Source organism: Equus asinus, chromosome 12 (assembly GCF_041296235.1).
Source record: "Equus asinus isolate D_3611 breed Donkey chromosome 12, EquAss-T2T_v2, whole genome shotgun sequence".
Taxonomy (NCBI): Eukaryota; Metazoa; Chordata; class Mammalia; order Perissodactyla; family Equidae; genus Equus; species Equus asinus.
Window position 1 is genome coordinate 56,484,249 of NC_091801.1, and position 22,859 is coordinate 56,507,107.

Consider the following 22,859-nt stretch of genomic DNA (forward strand, 5'->3'; position numbering starts at 1 on the left):
TTTCCACGCTCCTTACCAGGAAGGGTCGGTGCCAAAGTAAACACCTCTGGGAGATCCGCACAGCGCAGGAATTGAATGGCAAGCCCCAGCCGCGGGGAATGGCTGAGGTCGCTCAGGCATCCACCCCATCCAGGGGCGAAAGCCGCGCCCAGCCTCTGGATTACTTCTGCACATCAGTCACCCAGCAGGTATCACATGTCAGCCAGCCACTCGGCACACTGCAGACCCTGAACCAATGCTGAGTCGCTGACATGCTGGAGTCCTTATTTCTCAGTCACCAATACATTAAATCCATTTTATTCGCATCACACGCACAGGACATCAATTGAGAGCTAGATCCCAAATCCCCAATTTCAGGAGATGGGATTAACCCTTCAAATCAATCTTTTTAATCCTCGAGTCAATCCCCCGAATCTTTTCCTCCAGTACCACCTCCCCATCTCCCCGGTCTCATCACCTGAGCAAATGCCCCCTCTGCCTTCCCACCATCCCCATCACCCTCTTGTCCCCGTTTACTCTGACTCTAAACGCCACCCCTCCAGCCCTCACTTGACCCGCTTCTTGCCCCGCAGTGCCCACCTTCCCTCTCCCTCCGGGGCCGACGGACACTGCCGCCCGCGCCCGCACGACGTGCCCTCCTTACCTTGGTCTCCCGGAGGGGCCCCATCGCGCTGCTGCCGGCCGGCTCCTCGCGCCGCCGCTGCCGCCGTCCAGGAGGAGGCACCTGCGTACACCAGAGCCGGGACACCGCACTGAGCCCGCGCCGGCTGCGGGCGGCCGCTGCTGCGGGCTGACGCGCCCCCGCCGCTGCCGCCGTTCGCGCTCAGCTCCGAGGGCGCGCCCGGCCGCCCCGCCCCGGCCGGACACGTGGTGCCGCCGCTGCTGCCCGCGGCCGCTCCCGGGGCGCCGCCCCTCCCCCGACCTCCCTCACCTGCCGGCCCCGGACGGCTCCTCAGCATGCCCCGCCCACCCCGTGTCGCCTCTGGCACTCCCCACCCCGGGCCGCGCACCCCTCGGTCTCTCCCGAGTCCGACCCGGAGGGGGCAGGCGCAGGCTCGGAGCATCTCCAGCCCGGAGGGGCCCGACGCCCTCTGTTTGGCACCTGGTATCCGGTTTGCAGGGGGTGCACGTTGGATGGAAAAGCTGAGAAGAGCTGCGACATCATGGAGAGCCAAAATGGAGAAAGGGAAAGTTTTTCCTTCGCGGCCCCTCCCTGCCCTCTCGGTTTTAAGTCAACACACCGCTCCCAGCAATTACCTCTCCTGAGAGAGACGGGCGGGTCCCCCTCCACCCGGACCCCGGCCAAGCCGATGCTGCAGCACTGACACAGCATCTCGGTCCGGGAGCTCAGAGGCTGCGACTCTCCTTGGGGGATTCTCATGGGAAGGGCCTGTCGCAGGAAAAGACCCCCGAGGCTGGCTCCCGCGAGCGTGGGGAAGCCAGGCAGCTTAGGGCGAGAACAGCCTTTTCTCCAGCTCTGCCCCAGCCCGGGGGTCAGCCCCAGGCACCCAGCGATGGGAAGGACGCCGCACTTGAACTCAGAAAACCGGGTTCAAGGCAGCAGTCCAGTCCCTTCAAGCGGAGTGCCTTTATGCCCAAAGTTCTTGACCTCTTTGAACTTCAAATTATCCTCGTTAAATTGAGGGATGATAATAATAATACGCTACCTCGGGGGTAGCTGGGAGGATGAGATGAGGAAAACAAAACAGCTGTATCTAGCTGACTGAACAGAACTTTCCAAAGGACAATTAAGTCACGTCCAGGTCGTTCATTCAATATTTGCTGAGGCCTCTTACCTGACAGGCAGAAAAATTTGTGAGGCAGACAAATTTGTTGAAAAAAGCTCAAAAACCTGCCAACTGAGGACTCTGAATCGGGATCATGGGCTGGGTCACAGGCCTCGATTTATTACACTTACTATATTTAAATCTTACCCGGTGATGGAATTCAACATGTATAATAACTTAGATGCCCTTTATTCTGACGCGGAGAACATTCTAAGAAGCAAGGCAGGTGGGGAAGAGTCTGATCCTTACAGCCCAGTGTCCCACACGGGAGGACGATGATCCTCGACAATAGTACTTGACCCTCCACCATCCCCATTTGTCTGCCCTCCAAACAGCTCTTTCCTGAGTCCTCAATTCTCAAGTCTAGGAATGTACGGTGTGAGTCTAGAGACAGCTTGAAGTCAGAGGAGAAGTGAAATCAATTTGCCTTCTTCCTATACCCTAAAAGAAATTTGACTCCGTACAGCTTCATGCCTTTTTAGTCTACTTAGCTCTCTTAAGCAGTGAGGTTGGTAATCTTAGGATTCTTTATTTGAGGGGAAAAGGTGATTAATTCATTCTTTCTATACCCACAGCTGTCTCAGATATGGACTTCAGGAAAGTAACTGTCTAGGATGATTCCTACAATCTATGATTTCCAAAATTATGAGCTGAGGACATATACTGTGGGATAGCAATCAACTGTTAAGGTCAAAAGGTGCTTCTGAGTTCCCTACTAAGAACTGAGAATTGAGCCTGGTGGCTTGATAGCAGAAGCACCCTCCACTGAGCTGTCCAAGCCAGAGCCTCAGAGTCATTGTCGACTTCGTCTCCCTCCTGTGGCCCCCACGTAGCAGAAACCACTAAGTGCGCTCCACGCCACTCTAGTTTTAATCTCTTGAATCTGATGACTTCTGTCCTCTGTTTGACTCCATTATCTCCATTTAGAGGCTAAACCACAAACATCCTGGATTACTGCAATAGTGGTCTAACTGAAGTTGTCTTGCTTCCAGTCTTGCCTCTTACTCCTTTCTCACCAGCTTTTCAATTTTTCCACAAGCCCTTTCGGAAAGGTCAAGTCAAGCTTCTTCATTAAAACCCATTAATGACTTCCCGGTTGTCCTCCAAGTAATGTTCAAAGTCCTTAATGTGGCACGAAGGCCTTTTACGATCTGGCCTTGTTTTGCCTCTCTGGTCTCCGTTTCTTGCCACTCCTCTTCTATAGACCCCCTCACCTCCCCCCCTGCCTGCCCCTGCCCCCCCTCCTTCCACATACAAACAGAAACCCCTCAGACTGTAGAACTTTCAGTTCTCTGGGGCGTGAGGTTCTCTTTTTTCCTCTAGACTGTTGCAGATGCTGATCCCTTTGTCTAGAGCATTTCTTATACACCACCCACACATCCTCCTCAAATCCTAAAGATACATTAGGTTCCATTTTAGAGACAGCTTCTTCCAGGAAACCTCCCGTGGTCCCTGAAGAAGGTCAGTCCTTAGGTACTTCCAGGACACCTGTATTTAATTTACCCCAGGAAAGCTGTTATGATCTTGGGTCAGAATGCCTTATTTGTCTGTCTTCACTGACAGTGCCTAGCACACGGCCTGTCACACAGTAGGCGATCAATACAGAACAGCCAAATGAACAAATGCATGAATAAGTGAATTCTATAACCCCATGAGGGGCCCATCAGTACAGGATAAAAAACACAGAAATAACTTCTGTTTTGAAAACGACCCAGATAAAGCTGCCTCCGGTATGTCTTTGTACTTGCTGATGGGGTGTGTGCCTAAAAAATCCAACACGTGCTCAGTGAAAGCTTTTACTGCAGAAGTGCAGGCAGTGAGAGGCTGTGTGGTAGCCCACCGTTACCATAGCAACCCTGCCTAGGGAAAGGCTGACGATCTAGTGTTCAAATGCCTCTTAGCTCTCTACTTTTGGAACCCAAGCTTGTTTTCCTACTGTTCTAAAAGGCCAGTTTTACAAATGATAATATCTATGTTGGCTTTAATTTCATTCAAGTGTTTCTCATGTCATTAAGGGAAATGTCTTATAACATTGGGATTATACCATCAAAGAGATATAATCTAATACAGCATATTATATTCATCTTTCATCTGTTTTAAAATATTCTCATGCATCATTTTCAGTTTCTACTTAAATACTAATTTTATTCTCTGGTTTTATGGTTTTGTGGCTTTTCCTTTAGAAATGAATGTAATGCTGGATTTTAGAAAACATCAACTGCTTTAGAAGGCCGGAACCCTTCAAGATTATAAATAATAGCACTCCCTTGACCTGGGAAGGAACAGGGGAGAGAGAGTATTGTAAATTGGGGGAAGAGGAATGTGTTTATGTAATTATGCCCTCATATCTGGGGTAAATTATTTGATTCTTTGTTTATGTAAAATTTGTAATTAAATGCTTCATACCTCTCATTTGCACACAACTTTATATTTTCAGAGCTCTTTCACATATATAATCTTATTTGAGCCTCACAAAAATCCTGTGAGATGTATGTGGCCAATCCCTGACACCAGAGAAGTGATGAAGGACAGGTTTTTATTGATAGGAACTCCCCAGACTGTGAACTTCACAGAAAAGACAATACAAATGCACGCAAAGAGAAAACATCATCACACAACAGAGACCCATCGCGGTCCCCCACATCCGCTCTTCCTCATGGCTCACCTGCGTATGCTGGGGCTTTCTCGGACTCACTCAAGGCTGATAGAGCACCAGCTCCTAATCCTATGAGCTGTGGGAGCCAGTGCTGCCGTCTGTCTCAGTGACCCAGCGTTGGGCGATCTGCACAGCAACAAGGAGCAGCTGACGTGCTTTCCAACACGTCATGAAGAAAAGAAACTGCATTCTGGGGCATCTTGGGATTTTTTTATGGTAGGGTGGAGACCCATATTTTTCTTCCTAGGGAGACAGCTGTCCATTTTCCTGTAAAAGTGTGAGTAATCAACCCTCCTCTTATTGTATGTGGGTTATGATATGGTTAAGAGATCTTCAGGTTGTAAAACTGTAATGAGTAGAATTCTGCAAGATTACTCCCTGAGGAGGGGCCCAGAGAGGACCTGGGTCAGAGAGGGGAGAGGATAACCTATGGCAAGACCGGCTAGAACATTCACTGGGTTCAGAGTGTGTCAATTATCTCTGCTCTGCAAATGAATTTTCAGTCAGAGGCATCTCTCAGATGAAGAACAGGAATTAAGGGAACATCCAGACGAGGAGGCAGAGGTTGGGGGTTGTCGGCTCTGGAGGATGGTGAGGATACAGGCTTCTGCCTCCCTGATGGGGCAGCAGACATGAGGGAATCCTCCAAAAAGGCCATCTGCTGTTTATGGCCTTTTGTCCATTTGTGAGAATAGGGTAAGACACTAGCCAAAGACGTAGGTAGGGTGACTGTATTAAACAAACTGGGGACGCATGGTTGGACAAGTAGGTGTATACTTATTGCAGCAATAGAGTAGAATGATTGAAATTAGGATGCTCCCGAGAGTATGAGTGTAAAGATTGCCATCCCAGGTAGGAGAAACTGAGTCTTGACATTTATCTAATGACTAGACAAGACAGGGAGATGTGTGGGTCTTACAGACTTACAGAAAGGGCAAAGCAAGGGATCTGTAAAGAAGACAAGGAAGACCTAAATCCAGAGGTTGAATACCGGGCCTGAGAGAAAAGCACCTTCCCTTCCCAGGAGACCAAGAGACCAGAAAGTATAAGAAGGACAGGGCAGTTGAAAGCTGCCTGAACCCAGCGGGGTGGCTACCTAGAGAGGAGACAGGAGCGGAGGCCAAAACTCTTCTCAGACGTGGCAGGGGCAGAGCAGGTACCCCAGCTTAGAGGCTCCAAGGGACTCCTTCAGCATCCACAGCAGCCTAGGCTTAGACATTTATAAAGAAATTTATAATCTGGGTTCCCAGATAGCAGATCTGTGGCTAGATTTGAGTTACATTAAGATAAAAGAATCTGTTCTCCATTATATCATTTCTTTCCAGGACTTTTTACTTGTTTTCCCTTCAACTTTCCGGTAACGATTTATTTTAGAATTCTGCCTTTATTTCTGCTAAAAGATGGGAGGAAAATAGGAGGATTTTGAGACTGTCTACTCAAAGGACAAAAGCAGTATTGCAAAATAGAGCAGAGTGCCCCGAGAGACCAACTACTGTGATGGCAGCTACAGGGGCGGGGGAAACCTGGAAGCATCAACCAACTGGACCGCTGGGGTGGGTGTGTATGTGTGTGTGTGTGTTTGTCTACCTCTGCAGTTCTAAGTTGTAGAGCTGAGGACAGCTGTGCATGAGTGTGTATCTCTTCAGTTGTAAGTTGTAGAGCTGAGGACAGGTGCGTGTGTTTGGGTGTGTGTGTGTACCTCTGCAGTTGTAAATTACAGTTGTATGTGTGTGTCCCTCTGTAGTTGTAACTTGTAGAGCTGAGGACAGCTCTGTGTGTGTGAGTCTGTGTGTGTACCTCTGCAGTTGTAAGCTGTAAAGCTGAGGACAGCTCTGTGTGTGTGTGTGTCTGCACTTGTAAGTTGTGGAGCTGAGGACAGCTGTGTGTGTGTGTATCTCTGCAGTTCTAAGTTGTAGAGCTGAGGACAGCTCTGTGTATGTCTGCAATTGTAAGTTGTGTAGCTGAGGACAGCTGTGTGTGTGTATCTCTGCAGTTGTAAGCTGTAGAGCTGAGGACAGTTTTGATTGCTGCCTTATTTCCACCTCCCAGGCCATTCCTGTGAACCATTTTCCCTTGTCACCTGAAATCTCGTGACCCAGTGAGTAAATGTAGCCCTAGCTATGTAATTGTAGCTCCTCTCCAATCCGCTGCAGAAAATTCTGTAGGAAGATAAATCCAGAATTTGGGAATCTGGCCTACATTATTTCATCTGCCCATGTGTCCTCTCTAGCTATTTCTAGAATGCTGTGTAATCAAAGAGAGAAAAAAAGTACTTTTTAAAAAAACATAACTTTAACATTTTCTTTTTAAAGGTACTAAAACCACATCATCAAAATTTTGGAAAATAAAAGAAAAATATTCCTCATCATCTTATTGACCTAACACCAATTATCCATATTCCTTCTGTTAGCATTTTTGTATATTCGGTTTCAGGCTTATCTACTGTGCATCAAAAACAGCACTGTTAAAATGAGAATAGGATTCTAAGTGACTTATGGCATTTTGGGCCATTGACGCCATCACATCTGGCTGTTTCCAGATGGCCGTGATAGGCTAGCACACCCCTTTTTTTTCCCATGAAGTCACTCACCTCTGTCCTCTGATCGAGCACTGATCTGAGATGGGAGCTCTCAGTCCTCCTAACCATTGTTGACAAACAGCTGGGGCTGCTGCCGGAAGCTCAGAAGTCAAAGGGTGGCTTCCCAGGTCCCTGGCCCTGGTGGCAACTGGACCAGGCAAAAGTTTCAAGAAGAGCTGCTGGTGGTGGAGAATTAGCAAATTCAAGACCGGAGAAATGACCTCACCTCAGAGGCTGGTAGAAAAACACCTGTGTCTCCTTCTATTCAGAAGCCCAGCTACAGGCTGCCAAAGTGTGAGGCTAATTCAAAGGAGAGCAGAAAGTGAAATGAGTTCCCTGAAGTCTGCAAAGAGATCTGTGACGAAAAAATGTAGTTTAATGAAGGACACAGATTCTCAAGTCCCATAGGTCTGGTTCTGAGTCCTTCTTTGCCTCTTTCTGACTCTGTGACCTTAGACAAGTTGTTCAACCCCTCCAGGATTCAGCATGTGATAAGTGCACGCTCAAAAAAGAAGTAAGGAAGGAAAGGAGAAAGATCAGGTTGCACCAGTTAATGTCTTTGGGCAAATTGACTTCTCTGATCCTCATTTTCTCACCTATAAAATAGGCTTAATAACAGTAATTAGCTCATAACACTGTTGCAAAGATTAGACAAGAATCCATGCAAAGCCTACTATTTATGTCTGGCACATGGTTATAGCTTAATAGATATCGTCTCTCCCCCAGGATCAAACTATTAAAACTACCACTGCAGCCTCCTGCTTGCTTGTTTCCCATTCTCCTCATTGTAAAGATTTTTATTTTAACTTTTATTAAGGAGAAATATTGTCTTTCCCAAATGACTTCTGAGATACAAATAAAGAAACTGAATTTCTCATTAGAAAAGATGTTGACAGGACTTTTCTTCCTAAAGGTAGATCAAAAAGGTTAGAGGAGAAGGCATGATAAACGCCCAGAGACCTATCATTCATTCATCCATTCATTCATCCATCAGTGTTCATTTCATTCCTATTCTGAGTCAGTCACTGGCTCAGATACTGGCTGATACTGGTTCCAGAGTATTCAAAGATCAACAGTGTTTCCTGTCCTCAAGTATCTCTCAGTCTAATTAATAGAGATGTGGGCATGACCATCAGCTGTCACACTATTCATTGTGTGAGTACCATGACAGATGAATGCCCTGAGGGCGTGCCGGCATCTGAATCAGACTGGCCTACTGGCATCTGAATCAGACCGGGGTCTGAGACTCCCAGGGGTGAGTTTTGAGATGAATTTTGAAGGATGAATAGGTCCTATTATAATTTTAGCTCCTGCAGAGTTTCTTTCTCTTTATTGCTCCTCTCTCCTCTCCACTCCTCCTCCTAGCCGCTCCCTACCCACCTTCCTCCCACTTTGAGAGACTTCTGCTGCCCTAGATACTGGGCCTCAGTGGATTCATGCAGAGAGAAGCAGCTCTGGGTTTCCCCTTGAATTTTTACTGTCTGACTGTACGCTTCTGGAAGAGAGAGATTTTGTCTCAGAGTTTTGATTACCTAGCACAGCAACAAGCACTGTACCTGGTGCTTCAATCAATATTTTGTTAATTAGCAATATTATTAAAAATTTCAAGAACACCATGTTATACTGCCACCTACTGGTTCATTAGTGAATTTTTCTTCTGACGGATAAACTCTCAAGTCTTCAAAAACAAATCCTAGTGCCTTTATTCAAATTTTCAGCACTTTCAGAAAGCTTTCAAAGGTTAAGCCTATGCATACCAATGAATAGAATCAATAATGGGTATGGGACAATGAGCATGTACTTTGTGGTCTGATAGACCAAACTCTGATAGTTCCAAACACTTTTCTTCTCTTTATCTGCTGAGCCCCTATAGACAAGCAACGTAACACATATTTGTAAGACATACTCAGATAATCACTACTTTATATATTCCCAGGTCTACTTTTTTTAAATTAATAGACTTTATATTTTTTGAGCAGTTCTGAGTTTACAAAAAATTAAGCAGAAAGTACAGAGAGCTCCCATATACCCCTTCACCAAGATCTATTTTTTATCTCTGGACACGATCCATTCCCTGTCTACCTGATTAATTAAGCGTAATTATACGCTATGTCTGAAGAAGGTGCAAACAAGTCCCTTTGAAATGGATCTACACCTTCTCCTCTTCCCCATACCCCTTGCCTGTTTGGTTTGCCTCCAAGGTCTTCTAAGTCTCCATTGTGGACTCAACACCAAGACTTCTGGATCTTTCTTGGATAGTCCTAACAGCACTACCTCTCCTCTGACCTGAAGTTGACCATGGGAGAAACCCCACAACCGTGCAGATGAGTGACACTGCTAGCACCGGCTCTCTAACTGCAGTGGGGCCTCAGTGCTGCCTGGCAATCATTTTATGCCCCTTCGTCAGCATTCTCTCCTATTCTCCACGGGGTCTATTTGAATCCGCCACACTTCAAACCTCCCAGCCTAACACCTCAACCCTCGCACTATGCAGATGCCCTTATCCTGACTGACAGACAAAATAGAAGCTATTAAGAGAACTCTTTCAATCTCCTGCCTTCAAACCTACAGATTCCCCTGCTTCCACCCCACCCTTTCCATTTCCGGTCCTTTAGAATGGAAGTTGTCCCTTTTCTGTACAGGGGTAATTTCTTTACCTGGGCTTTGGATTCCATCCTTTCCCACCTCTTAAGGGAAGTTATCTCATCAGTTAGTCCTTCTAAGTCTCCAGGTTTCTATTTCTTTATCTATAAAATGGAATAAACACAGTACCTATCTCACAGGGTTATTGTGAGCATCAGCGGAGTTAATATACATGAAGAACTTGGAAGAGTGCCTGGTGTATATTAAACATTCAGTGAGTGTTAGCGTTCTTATTAGCTATTTTTTTTTATAATGTGGACATTCTTTTCTATCAGACACTTCAAATCAGCATTTAAACATGCTGAAACCTTTCCCAACTAAATAAATGACTCTCCTAAACTCTTGGATCTTTCCAGTTGCTTCTCCCCATTCATCATCAGCTTTCTGAAAGAGTCTATACTCACGTCTCACACTCTCCCTGCCTCTTCACCCAGCCCACTCCACTCACATACGTGTACCTACCATTTTGCCAAGTAGCTCTTGCCCAAAGGCACAAATTACGTCCATGTGGTTTAATCTCATGGCTAGTTTTCATCTTAATCTTGATCTCGTCAGCTTTTAGCACAGTTAAACACTCGCACATTTTTGAAAACTACTTTCCTTCCGTAACGCACCCTCCTGTTTTTTCTGCTTCTCGGTATCCATTCAGGCTATTCCTTAAACGTTGGTGTTCCTCAGTTTCCAGCCCTGATCCCCTTATGTTTTCATCCTGCCCTCCCTCCCTAAGTACTATCTTTCTTTGTAAATGCTTCAGTTACTACTTATAATCAGTTCTCCCATAAATTCTATAAATCCACATCCTTATTCCATGACTATTTCATAATCCATCTGGAAATCTCGGCTTTTATATCCCACAGGGTCCACACACTCACTATATTCCAAATTGAATTCATCACATTTCCTCTAAAAGTTGATCTTCCTTCTGTGTTCCCTAATAAATGCTGTCATCATGCACACCCAGGAAGCTGGATGACATTCTTAACTCTTTTCTCTCTCACCTTTACAATTAATCGGAACCTAAATCGTTCTTGCTCTGTCTCTTAATTATCTTTAAAATGCGTTCATCTCTCTGCCAGCTCTTCCTGCCTGGATTTCTAACCTGGCCTACAGACTTCCCCCTTCAGTACATTTTTAAATAGTAGCCAGAATAGTCTCTTTAAAGTGCAAACCTGATTATCCCCATACCATCCTGCATCCCTCCTGCCCCAGCTGAAACCCTTCAATGCTCACCACTGCCCTCAAAAAAAAGTTCATACCCTAATGTATGATTTACAAGATCCCTCATGGTCTAATCCTTGCCTTCTACCTTTCACCTTCACAAATGTTGTTCCTTCTACCCAGAACACTCTTCCCAATCTCAAACCTCCATCTCCCACCACCACCGTCCAGTTCCTATTGCCCTCCATGTATATTCGCTGGAAAATCTGATTTATCAGAGTCATGGAATTTACTCCAGTCTTGAGTGTGAAAGAGAAGAGAATCATTTCTGGCTTCGGAAATGCTTTCTGCTGGAACTATACAGGTGTATAGTATTATGGAATGATAAAGCCATATGAAAGATATGATGCGCATGGAAGCTGTGGTTGCTGTTGGGTTTGTAACATGAGTTGAAGAGTAAGTCAAAACATTTTTTTAGCGATCAAGTGAAATACTGACTTCCAAATTGATATAACCTGAAAAGCTTCTGCAAAAGAAAATAGATACGTTCCATCCCATTTATTATAAAATATTAATCTTAGCTTCATTATTTTAATGGACTCACTTGAGTGAGAATTCAAAGAATTCTCTTTGAAAAAGTATTCCCATGATTCCTTATTATAGTTCTTTCTCTTGCTTTCCCCTACCACTTATTTGACTTTTAGTATTAAAATAGAAAACAATTCTAGATGAGGATTTATTTTGTAAAAAGACACATTTATATATATATAATATATATATATATATTTTTTTTTTTTTGAGGAAGATTAGCCCTGAGCTAACTACTGCCAATCCTCCTCTTTTTTTGCTGAGGAAGACTGGCCCTGAGCTAACATCCATGCCCATCTTCCATTACTTTATACGTGGGACGCCTACCACAGCATGGTGTTTGCCAAGCAATGCCATGTTCACACCCAGAATCTGAACTGGCGAACCTTGGGCCGACGAGAAGCGGAACGTGTGAACTTAACTGTTGCGCCACCGGGCCGGGCCCCACATTTGCTATGTTTATTGTTATAATAAACTCAGGAAAATTCTACTTTTGCCAATTTTGAAACTTGAAAAGATTTATTAAACAGTTACTTGGCCAAGAGAATGCTAGAAAACCCCACAATACAAACCCTTTTTAAATACACTTGAAAGCAGCCAATTTCCTAATGTCTGAGATGCTAAGTAGAGAAGTGTGACTTGTTAAAACCAATGTGCTTACGTCTCCCATAGCAAACACTTATAATTTTTGCATATAAATTACCAACTTTTTTGCCTACATTAATATCAGTAGTCCCCTCCACACAGATCTAAATTCAGAAATACCTCTATAGGAAAGGACTGTGAAATGTTGCCAATGGGAAATAAATACAGAATTAAGAATCTTCTGTCTTTCATTTTTGGCTTTTAATTATGCAATAATGAATATCTGAAAAATATTATTTTAAAATATTCATCACAAAACACAATGGAGATGAGCAAATAATAATTAGGCAGTTTGTACAATGCTCACCTAAAAATTGCCTTACAGAGTTATACTTTTACCGCTGCAAATCCTACCCTGTGAATTCCAGGCTTTTTATTAATGAGCAATTTTATGTATTCAACATAAAATACTTTCCATGCTATGTACCAAGAACCCTGGTAAATATTGGGAAAAATGTAAGTAGTTTGCCATAGCAGTAAGAGTAGGTGTGATTTTTTATTTTACTCTGTGCCCTTGCACAGAGCCCAAGCAGTGTTTGGAGTGTTATGTGGCCATGGAGAATAAAGGTAAAATGATGACCTCCACCCAAATATTAAGCCATGTTTTGGGCAAGTTTTAAATAATAAAATAAAAGATGATCATTTTAACTCTTATAGGTCTAATGACATGCCTCATTTAACATTAGTATGGAGATATTTCAATTTCTAGCTTTAAACTATATTTTAGGATAAACCAAGAATAGAAAAAAAAAACAGAAAAGAAGTATGACAGAAGAATCCTATTTATTAATACGAACCAAACACTGTATTTTTTTCTTTAAAATTGAGAAATGTGGTTAAGTGAAAATCAAGGAAGGCTTTTTTTCCCCTTGGCTGAATCCCTTGAATTTCTTTTCCAGAGAGTGCTGCTGTTTCTACAAACATTGCAAACTAAATGGACACACAGCCCCTTCACGGTAGGAAACGTACTCACTTGATTTTATTTCGCCCTAGTAGCTGTATTATTACACTCTACTACGGACTGCTCACTTCTCCCTAGCTGAGATATATAGCGAGAGATAACAGTGATTTACAGAGGGGGTTTGAGCAGAAAATTCTGTTTCGTTTTTATCAGAAGGAATATGGTTCTCCTTCAAAACTGAGGTTTTTCAGATGGTCTTTTGCCAGAAGGTAATTTGTTTGTTCTGGTGAGCTTTAATCAGAAAAGGTTGACGGCAGGTCCGTAGTTATAGACTCCTGGCATTGGGCCTTTCATAAAAATGTGCATTAGATATTCAAGCCCTGTCTCAAGCATTCTATTCCTGTAACCTGACTTCATCCTTTCCTTTCCACCGTTGCCACTGATACTGGAAATGACTGCAGAATACAAATCATATGATAAATATTTGGGAATTTGTCTTTGTAGTTTTTCAGCATCACTGCCAAACCCCTTGCCTAGAGAGCTGTGTGAGGCTTTTCAATCTGAAACCTTTGAGCAATCCTGTTCTCTAGCCAACTGGGAAGCAACCACATGATGTAACTGTAGCAGCCCTTCAAAGGGATTAATAAACATTTCAAGTTCTTTGACTCCATATTCTTTTAAGGCTTGCTTATTTGTTGGTCATATATTTGTGTCCAATAATTGGAAACACCAGGATGCGTATTCTTTATGGACACCTCCAAAATGTGATATGCACAGTCTTAAGTTGCATTAGTATAAATGAAGATTCGTTCCCTAAAAATTTTAATCACAATGCTATCCCCCGTTTAGTCTGATCCTTCTAAAAGATGCTACCTTTGAATTTCTTTCTGCATTCACCAGTAAATCACTGAATGCACCATACAAAGTCCCTTTCTTGATCCTCTTGAGGCTAAGATAGCACTTCTTGAGAAGTGATGTGGCAAACAGCCAATCACACTGTGCTAGAAGAGAGCACCATCTGGAGAGTAGGTCTAACAACTCAAGGATGAGTAGAAGATGTAGGACACATTTTAGGCTAGTTAATATCCTCAGGTAGCTCTAGATTCTCATTTGTAGGACAGGACTTGTGATTTTCTCAGCGACCAGGCTTTCAAACTGAGGCACGAACACAGGAAATATGTAAAGGTGGACTTTGCCTGCCCTGTTTTTATGCTGTAACCGGTGCATTCCATCTGCTTCCTTTAATGTTGTTAAACAGTCTTCCACAAACTCAGCTAATGTTTTTATTTCACAAAGACGCCATGGGCTGTTTGATGTAAGTCAAAGAGAAGTAAGTCTGGCAAAAATGTTAACAGAGCCAGTGTTTTAAATGTGTTTGGGCAGCACCTAGCTCTCCAAATGGTGACTAAGGCAAGGTATTAAAATCTGGAAGAGCATTTCCTGCTTGAACAGGTCAGAAGCTTCTCTCTTCATTTGGAGATTAGATCTAATACTGTCACCCATTAAACCAATATGCTTGTTATTTACACCCACTCCAAGTTCTGAAACTGCGTTAAGAACTATATTCTTCAAACCTCTGCATTCACCTGCTTGGCCTCTTTTAAACTCAATAATTTAACATTTGGCAAAGCTATCTTATCCACATAGAACGTATACATCATCTTGCAGTCACTAGCACTTTTTTCAGACCCATTAACAAGAATGGAAAAGTACTAGGCTTGCTAAACAATGATCATCAGAAGTTTGATGACTTTTCCAACGATGTGGGCGAGCCTTATATTTACTTTCAGAAAGGCAGTCTCATCTGAAAGTCCGCTCCCTGATGGGCTTCTGGTTGGGCAATGAGAGAAAATAAGCCAGGGGAGTTTCCAGTTTGGCCATTGTGTCGGCAATAACAAACAACACGACAATCTGCTGCCTCTTGTTTGCTGCAGCTCCCACAAGACGTCTATTCATGACTGCCAAATTCAAGTTCTCCAGTGGAACAGGGGTGGGGATTTTTCAAAGCTGATAGCTCTTTGTTGCATTTCATGCCTGTTTATTTACATTGTCCTTTTCAATGAGGAGCCCATGATGTCGTTGACAAAAGCAGAACTATATTTCACAATGGCCCAACTGGAATTTTTTCTTTAGACACAGAGAACAAGAAATTTTACCAGATTCATGGCGCTCTTCACCTCTGCCTGCCGTTTTTAACCCTCCTCACACCAGGAGCCATTCTGTTGTTCCCTTCTACTCCTGTTTTTCACTTAGTTTTTTCCCTCTTTTCCAAATCTTACAGCTCTTTTGCAGTTCCCTGGACATACGTGCAGTCTAGTGAACTGTCAGTATGAGAAGGGGAAAACACATATTTATCATTATCAGTTAGTTTTAGAAATAGAAGTGGGTGTTTTTGTAAAACTGTTTCTCAAGTCAGTTTTTAAAAAATTATACTGATAAGATTCTAAATACATCTGTCATGTGAAACAGACATGCTGCATAGAAAAGGACAAAAAAATTAATTTTGCTTCTATATCAACCCGAATGTTTATGAATCAAGCTTCCAATTAGCCAAAGAGCTCTGATGATATAACTCTAAAATATACCTAGTTCTGAGCATCTTCTGGCAGTATCCATTTGGCTTCATTTATTTTAATAAGAAATATATAGAAAGACATCTTTCCACATCGATTTCAAATTTAAAATAAAACCAGAACCATGTTTTTTGTTTATAAATCAAAAAAATAAAAGCTCTCTTACTTGTAGCCTAGGAAGGGAGTTGGTCCACAGTTATTTATAAATTCTTTCATTTTTTTCCATTTACAATTATAATAAATGACCTCAGCACTATGGTAAGAAGTTACAAGTTATTTTAACATCTATTTTATTATTTATATATATTGGAAATATGAGTATATCACAAACTTTCTGGACAGTGCACTTAACTGTATCAGTATTGTGTTTTCTTTCAAATAATCTAGTTAGAGTTCCCAACTGTTGTCTGATATTTTAATATTCACACTGGCCATTTTTCACTGCTAAGGTTTATTTTCTATGGCTCAAACGCAAATATATTTCCAAGTGTAGTGTGGCTAGCCTGTCTAACTGTTTGCAGGATTATTATCTGCCCAAGCATAGGAAAACTTTTAATTCAGAGCTAAAGAAAACAATAAAGTGATTGACAAGAAATGATAGGAATTAAAAATAAGTTAAAAGCAATAACTAAATAAAAATAAATAAGACACATTAATTAATATCATTTTCTACTCACTTAACAAGGATTAAAAAATATTTTTGACATTACCATCTGACTCTAATCTCCAGATTGTTTTCCACTAAACAAATGTTTACTGAATATTTATTCTGACTCTGATACTGCTTTTACTTATGACAAATAAAAGGGAGGTCCTCATTCCACAGTGAAAGGAGCTGGAAAAGACATGGATTGCTGGGAGTTATCAAAGGAAATTCTGGAAACATGCAAGGAACAGGGATCTGTCCATGTATGTATCTATAGTCGCTGCCTCTGGAAATACAATGCAATTCTCGATACCATATCCCAAGAACCATAAGATAAAACAGGAGAAGATTGAAGCTAAAGTGATTAAACGGAAAATGGGAAACTAAAATGGAAAAAAGGAGCGAGGATCTTGTATGAGGGGACTAAATCTACAAGGATTCTAATCCGGAAAGGGAAAGCTGAGTGGCTTTTGGACAGAAGTGTGTACACCATACAGTGTATAGATCTAGTGATCTCAGACTTGTCCACTCAGCAAATGCTGGAATATGAGTACTGAGGAAGCACCTCCTGACCCTTGAGAAAGTTAAGACAGAGTCAGTGGTTTCTGAAGTGCAGAGAAGCTCCCTGGTGGAGGTAGCGAACAGCTAAAGAAACTATTGGGTATGGAAAGGAAATTCTAGAGTGGCAATTTGTAAATAAGAAATTATGATATTTATATATGGAATGAAACCAGTGCATAACTTTGCTCCCAAATCAGATGTCTGGTGCCACCCATGTAAGTGCTGTGAGAATGAGAACCCCATAAGGCAGGCCTAGACAGTGGTGTCCTGGCATGTACAAGGTACTGTAAGAGAGTGCAGTTTACATGTGCCTGGATAATACAGAATAGTTTTAACTCAACCAAATGGAGAAATGGCTTTAGAAAGTGCCCTGCAAAGGAACTGCAGATTGAAGTTCATGCTGAGAGTGCAAGGAGAACCAGAAAATGACAGAGTTGCCTCTTCTCCCAGTGTGAACTCTTCATTAACTACCTTATCAAGTGAAAACAATGGAAAATCATTTATATATACTCAAGGCGCATGCTCAAAAACTGTGCTATAATAGAGGTATGTGATGAAAGAAGTTTGTAGAGCGCTGACCCAGGGTCGTATAACATGAAATACCAATATGCACGCTTACCAAATCCATTACCTCCAAGCAGTAATATCTACTGAACCATTGCAATCTTTGATATGGCTGCTATGTTCTCTTCCCTTGAGAACTTTTGATTTCTCTGTGATGCTTACATGCCAAATTTAGATGTCCAGCCTGTCCAAGGTGAGGTCTCTCATCTCCATATCTCACCTGGACACGTCTACTTGGAAATACTCCTGTCTCAAACTCAAACTTTATCTCAAATATTAGTCATTATTTCTTGTTCTCCCCAAATTATCTCCTCATCCCAAATTTACCTATGTCACCCTCATTTCTTTAGGGCATGAGACGGAGAATAGCATAGACGTTAAGAGCACGGGATTTGAATCAAGGCTGCCTGGATTAAAATTTCTGCTCAGCTGTGACTTTGGACAAGTTACATTTCCTCTATGAATCTGTTTCCTCGTCTACAAAATGGGGGAAATACTAGTGCTTACATCAATAAACGCATCAGGAAACTCAGGAAAATCCACGCAGAGCACACAAAACACTGTCTGGCTCAGAGCAAATGCTCAAAAAACATTAGCTATTATTATTTTTAACCTGTGCTCAAAACTCTGAGGTCATTTTTGACCATCTCATCCGCATCTTTTAATCTTCTGTTTTCAGACAGTCACTGAGTTCTGTTTCCTCTCAAAAGCTGCCCCTGGTCTAGTCCCATGGCCACTGCCCTAGAGAGACACATCCTCCAACTTAGGCTAAGGCCAACACTCTGTGACATGATCTTCCTTATGCAGTCTCTCCTCGACTCTATTCTGTTTCCAGACAGGGCCACCTGGGTCTAACCTTACCATAGGAATCATCCTGTGGACCCTCTCCTCAAATCTTTACGGGCAATCTGACGTCTACCAGAACATAAATGTAAATCATACCTCTGGCTTTAATAGCCTTCAAAGTAGGCTTTACTTTGCAAACTTCCTTGGTTGTCCCAGCCTGCTTTCAGTTTTCTTTCTCTGAACTAAAGTAACTGTTGCACAGAACTTAGCACTCACTCGCCATTTGTTTTCTAATTATCTGTTTGTCTTTTCTTCTCAACCCTGAAGGCAAAGCAATAGGTATTTTACTTTCTTTTTTACCTTCCCAAAGCACCTGGCCCCAAATACAATAAACAGATTGTTAATACACACTTCTTGATCAGTTGATTAAAATATTTTACAATACAGAAAAAGTAATGGATGCTATTTATCATGGGTTATGACGAGAAACTTGGATCTGGGAGGTACTCCTGATTTTTAAGGTGGAAATCAGGAAAACAGTTACTCTCTTCTTCAACACCATGTTTAATGCCGCTGTTAGAGATTCCACAAATATTAAGTGAATTATGTCAGGCAATAGAAATACAAAGAGGCATAAAACTCAGTCTCTTCTCTGTCTCCTTAACTCATATCTTACTTGGGGCGGCGAGGAGGTCAAGTTCATAAAAATATTTGAATAAAACAAGGGAATAGGGACAGAGATAGGACTGACTTCGACAGGGACAATAAAGGATAGAATGGGATAGGATAGTCTCTGGGTCAGACCTAATATGACATTTCCTAGGTATCATCTGTCATGTTTAACTCTTACAACGGGCTTAAATATTCTAATTTCGGTTAGTCAGTGCATGTGTGTATAATAGTAATGAATCAACTAGGCTTTTGAATTTGGTCACTGAGTGCATAATTTTGAAAAAATAAGTTACAGTTAACATATGACCAAACTAATGTTTGATAGAGGTGCTTTCTTTGTTTGTTTTAAAGTGTAATCTAATTAAAATTAAAATATTCTGGAGGGTACTTTATTATCCATCTTTGTCTTTCCTTCTCTGTAGTACACTTTTTACTTTAAGTTCTCTTTTTTGCTCTCATTTTCTAGTCTTCAACTTGTCTCCCAAGGTTATATTTTCCAGCGATTTTACTCCTTTTGCCTTCAAAGAAACACCAGAGAGATGTATTGGCTTTGTTTAGTGTTGCTATGCTATTCCAAACTGAATGGGTTGTCTTGTGCTTCTATCACTAATTAGAGTTTAAATTTGAAAGAAGTGTGCAATTGTAAGAGGTATAGGATTTCGCTTACTGAATGTCCGATTAATATTGCTATTATCATTAACAGAACTAATACATGTGTGGTATGATCACTTAAGATATTAAGCTAAGTCAAGAGGTAATTAGTAATTTTGCACAGTGCTGACCAAGATGATTTCTGGCTTTAAAAAATCACATACAGTATACGTTAGGAAACAAGAAGTAAAACTTTGAAAATGTAAGTAAAGGTATAAGATTTATGTAATGGTTCGAATCAAGAGAAAAAAAGCCACAAAAGAGCATATGCCAATTTAATAGCATATGCACTATTTCTCAAAGCATGTTGCTAGTACCTTAGTCCTGTGAAATGCATGGAGGAAAAAAAATGTACTCCACTGTCAAATAGGAGTGGGAAATGCTGTATACCAAATGGCTCTTTAAAAGTTCTCGAATCAGATTAAGCTATTAAACCCCTAAGAAATCTTGCAGTAAAGAACCTATGTGACTGTGTTTGGCTTGGTATTCACCTAACTTATTTAACCATGGAACTGCTCTCTCAGAAAACGTTAACTCCGGCAGTGTTAGAAAAAACATACTTCCAGAAAGGCCCACATAGATTAAGTGCTAGAGTTCAAAGGTGGGAGAGGCCACTTGCGCTTGGGGAGAATCATTACGAATAAGGAATATTTCCGGTTCGATCTTTAAGACTGAGGTGGAGATGAGGTAGGGGAGGCATCTCAGAGAAGGGGAATATGGTGACCAGGAAAACACAGAGGAGAGAGCACAAGGTACTCGGAGGAAGGTGTGGGAGAACCTGAACCTGCAGAAGGTTCCATTGGGCAGAAAAGGAGAAACGGGGCATTAACATTATGCAAACGATGCTACGCAGTAGAATGACTAGCAAACCCTGTACTCGTATGCATTTCCTTTCATATTACCATAATTTCTTAAATTCTTATTTGATCATGAAAGTGACTACTTACTTAAAACGTGAATGGCCTAGGCCAACTCATCCAACAGAAATATAGTGAGCTAAAAATGTACTTTTAAATTTTCTAGCAGCAACTTTAAAAAAAGTGAAAAGAAACAGATGAACTTAACAACATACTTTATTCAACCCAACATATCTAAAATATTATCATATCAACATGTAATCAACATAAAAATTATTAATGAGATTTTTCTCTTTTTTGGCCAAGCCCTCAAAAGGTGGTTTGTATTTTACACTTAGAATACATCTCAATTCAGACTAGCCACATTTCAAGCGCTCAATAACCATGTGGCTAATACCACCAAACTGGACTGCACAGGTCTGTACATTAGCCTAAATTAGCTGGATAAAGCGGTCAATTTGGATAGTTTTCTAATAACTTTAACCAAGATTGAAAGTTCTAAGCTCTTTAAGATTAAATAGGTAAGACATTTACTTTACTGATTTTTGAAATTTATGTTTTAGTTTTTGGCTGGATTTGAAATAGGCAAATTAGGTGTAACTATAGATTAGAAGCAAAAAGCTTCATTTCCCTCCAAATCAGCTAATTAATGTAAATAAATTACCTTTTTGCTCTCTTTTGGCTCTCTTAACTACTAATAAGTTAAGGAAAGTCATTGGATTTGTGACAGTGAAACACGAAGCCTCTACTACATGTGCCAGCTGATTTGTAATCATATCCATGCTCTATGAAACGATTTTTCAGGTTTTTAAAATTTTAAATGATTCTTCCTGCTGGTGCAGTTTCTTCACACTTCATCGCATTTCTAAATAAGTGATCATGTAACTGAAGATCTCATGTCCTGAAGGCATTCTACCAATACTTCCAAATGCTCCTACTTAAAATACAAGGCAGTTTTATTCACACTTCCCATTTTGAATCCACTAAAGCCATTTTGGAGGAGGAGAAACTAGAAGCCTACTGTTCTGTTTCTGTTTTCTACAAATTCTCTTTACTGAGAACTTGTATATTTCTTGCTAAGTTTCCAAAGCACATTTAATACCCGTCAGAAACTGAGTGAATATGGCACATTCTTTAAATGGGAGCTCTAGAAAATCTGCTGCTTTCAAAAGGAAAGATGAACGCCCACTCCCCACTGCTGTGCCTCTGAGTAGAGAGCTCACCTCTAATTGATCAATGTGGGCACCGGATAGGAATGGAAAATATCCAACAGCACAACATAGTCTTTGAAAGTCCCTGGCTTTATTCCTGGGTTTCTGAAAATCAGCATTATTAACATATTGGGCTAGATAATTCTTTGTTGGTAGGGGGTTGTCCTTTGCATTGTGGGATGTTTAACAGCATCTATAGCCTCTACCCACTAGATGCCAGTAGCACCCCCTCCCACTGCCCACCCAGGTCTTGAGAAATCAAAAATGTCTCCAGACATTTCCAAAGGTCCCCTGGGCGACAAAATTGCCCGATTGAGAACCACTGCTTTATTCAAAGTCTAAAAATTATATACGTAAAAATATAGTATTAATTCTAGTTTCAGAGGACAATGTCATTATTATCTACATCTTCTTTTCCTAAGAGTTTGTAGCCTTTGGAAAATGGATTAGATGCACATATTATTCTCTCGTGTCTCACCTTCTCAATCTCGATGATCTTATTTCAGCTTGCCTTCTAATTTAAAGTTAAATACTCCACTTCATTTTTACCTGGAATTGGTATACCATATTGATAATGTCCACTTTCACGCACAATCAGTTACTACATGTAACAGAGAGTGAAAAGATGTAGTATCTTGAAACCCGTTAGCTGTATTTCAAGGGTGTTTACTGAAATTGTTTTTATAATGACCTGTATTCCCTAAATAAACAAGGACACTAAAACTTCATTACCATCAATTTGGTATCTTTCAGTAGTACCACAAAGAAGATGCAGTAATTCATGTTTTAAATAGTACCTAAAACCTCTCCAATCACATAAAATACTATATGCAAATAAAATGCTCCAAAGCAAGATTTATATTTCTCTTTCTTTGTTAAAACAGATCAGAAATAAAGCATGTTATACTTAGTATAGCCTATTTCTTGTGATGTGTAAAATTTGGAGAACTTAAGAACAGTAAAAGCATATTTCATATTTTTAAGCTCATATGTTTGTTTTGAAATGACAGAACAGGCATACAGATGTGATATGAGGACAAGAAACGTAATTTAAGAGGCCAGGTTGGCAGCCCCTGGTACAATGTATACAAACTATTTGTTCTCTACTACCCTCTGGTGGTTAGTTAAAAAAAGTAATAGTTAAAAAGAAAACCTAAAGAAGCTTTGATCTAATCACTGATAATGTCAACAGTTACCATTTACTGGTAAACACTATACTAGGCTTAATGAACAGTCTCTTATTTAACCCTTAACAGCTGCTTGAGATGAGTATTATGACCCACACCTGATAATTAAGGAAACTTGAAGCTCAAAATGTTGAGGTAACTTGTCCAAATTGACACATCTGGTAGCAATAGCATTTAGATTCCTACTTCCTTTAT

General features: G+C 41.3%; 1 protein-coding gene across 12 annotated transcripts in view; it reads right to left on the reverse strand.

Annotated features, from left to right (window-relative positions):
- The window catches only part of SYBU (syntabulin), a 117,001-nt gene that overhangs the window by 75,710 nt on the left and 18,432 nt on the right, over nucleotides 1-22,859 (reverse strand). For 3 of the 12 annotated variants that reach the window (XM_044780788.2, XM_014840013.3, XM_044780789.2), the window contains exon 2: nucleotides 644-724. In XM_044780788.2, the coding sequence (XP_044636723.2) occupies nucleotides 644-667 (24 nt within the window). In that variant the 5' untranslated portion in view covers nucleotides 668-724. Of the gene's footprint in view, nucleotides 1-16; nucleotides 481-643; nucleotides 854-931; nucleotides 1,069-1,102; nucleotides 1,211-4,452; nucleotides 4,594-22,859 lie in introns of those variants that run through there. The other 9 variants (XM_044780787.2, XM_014840012.3, XM_070481491.1 and 6 more) reach the window with 7 other exon arrangements.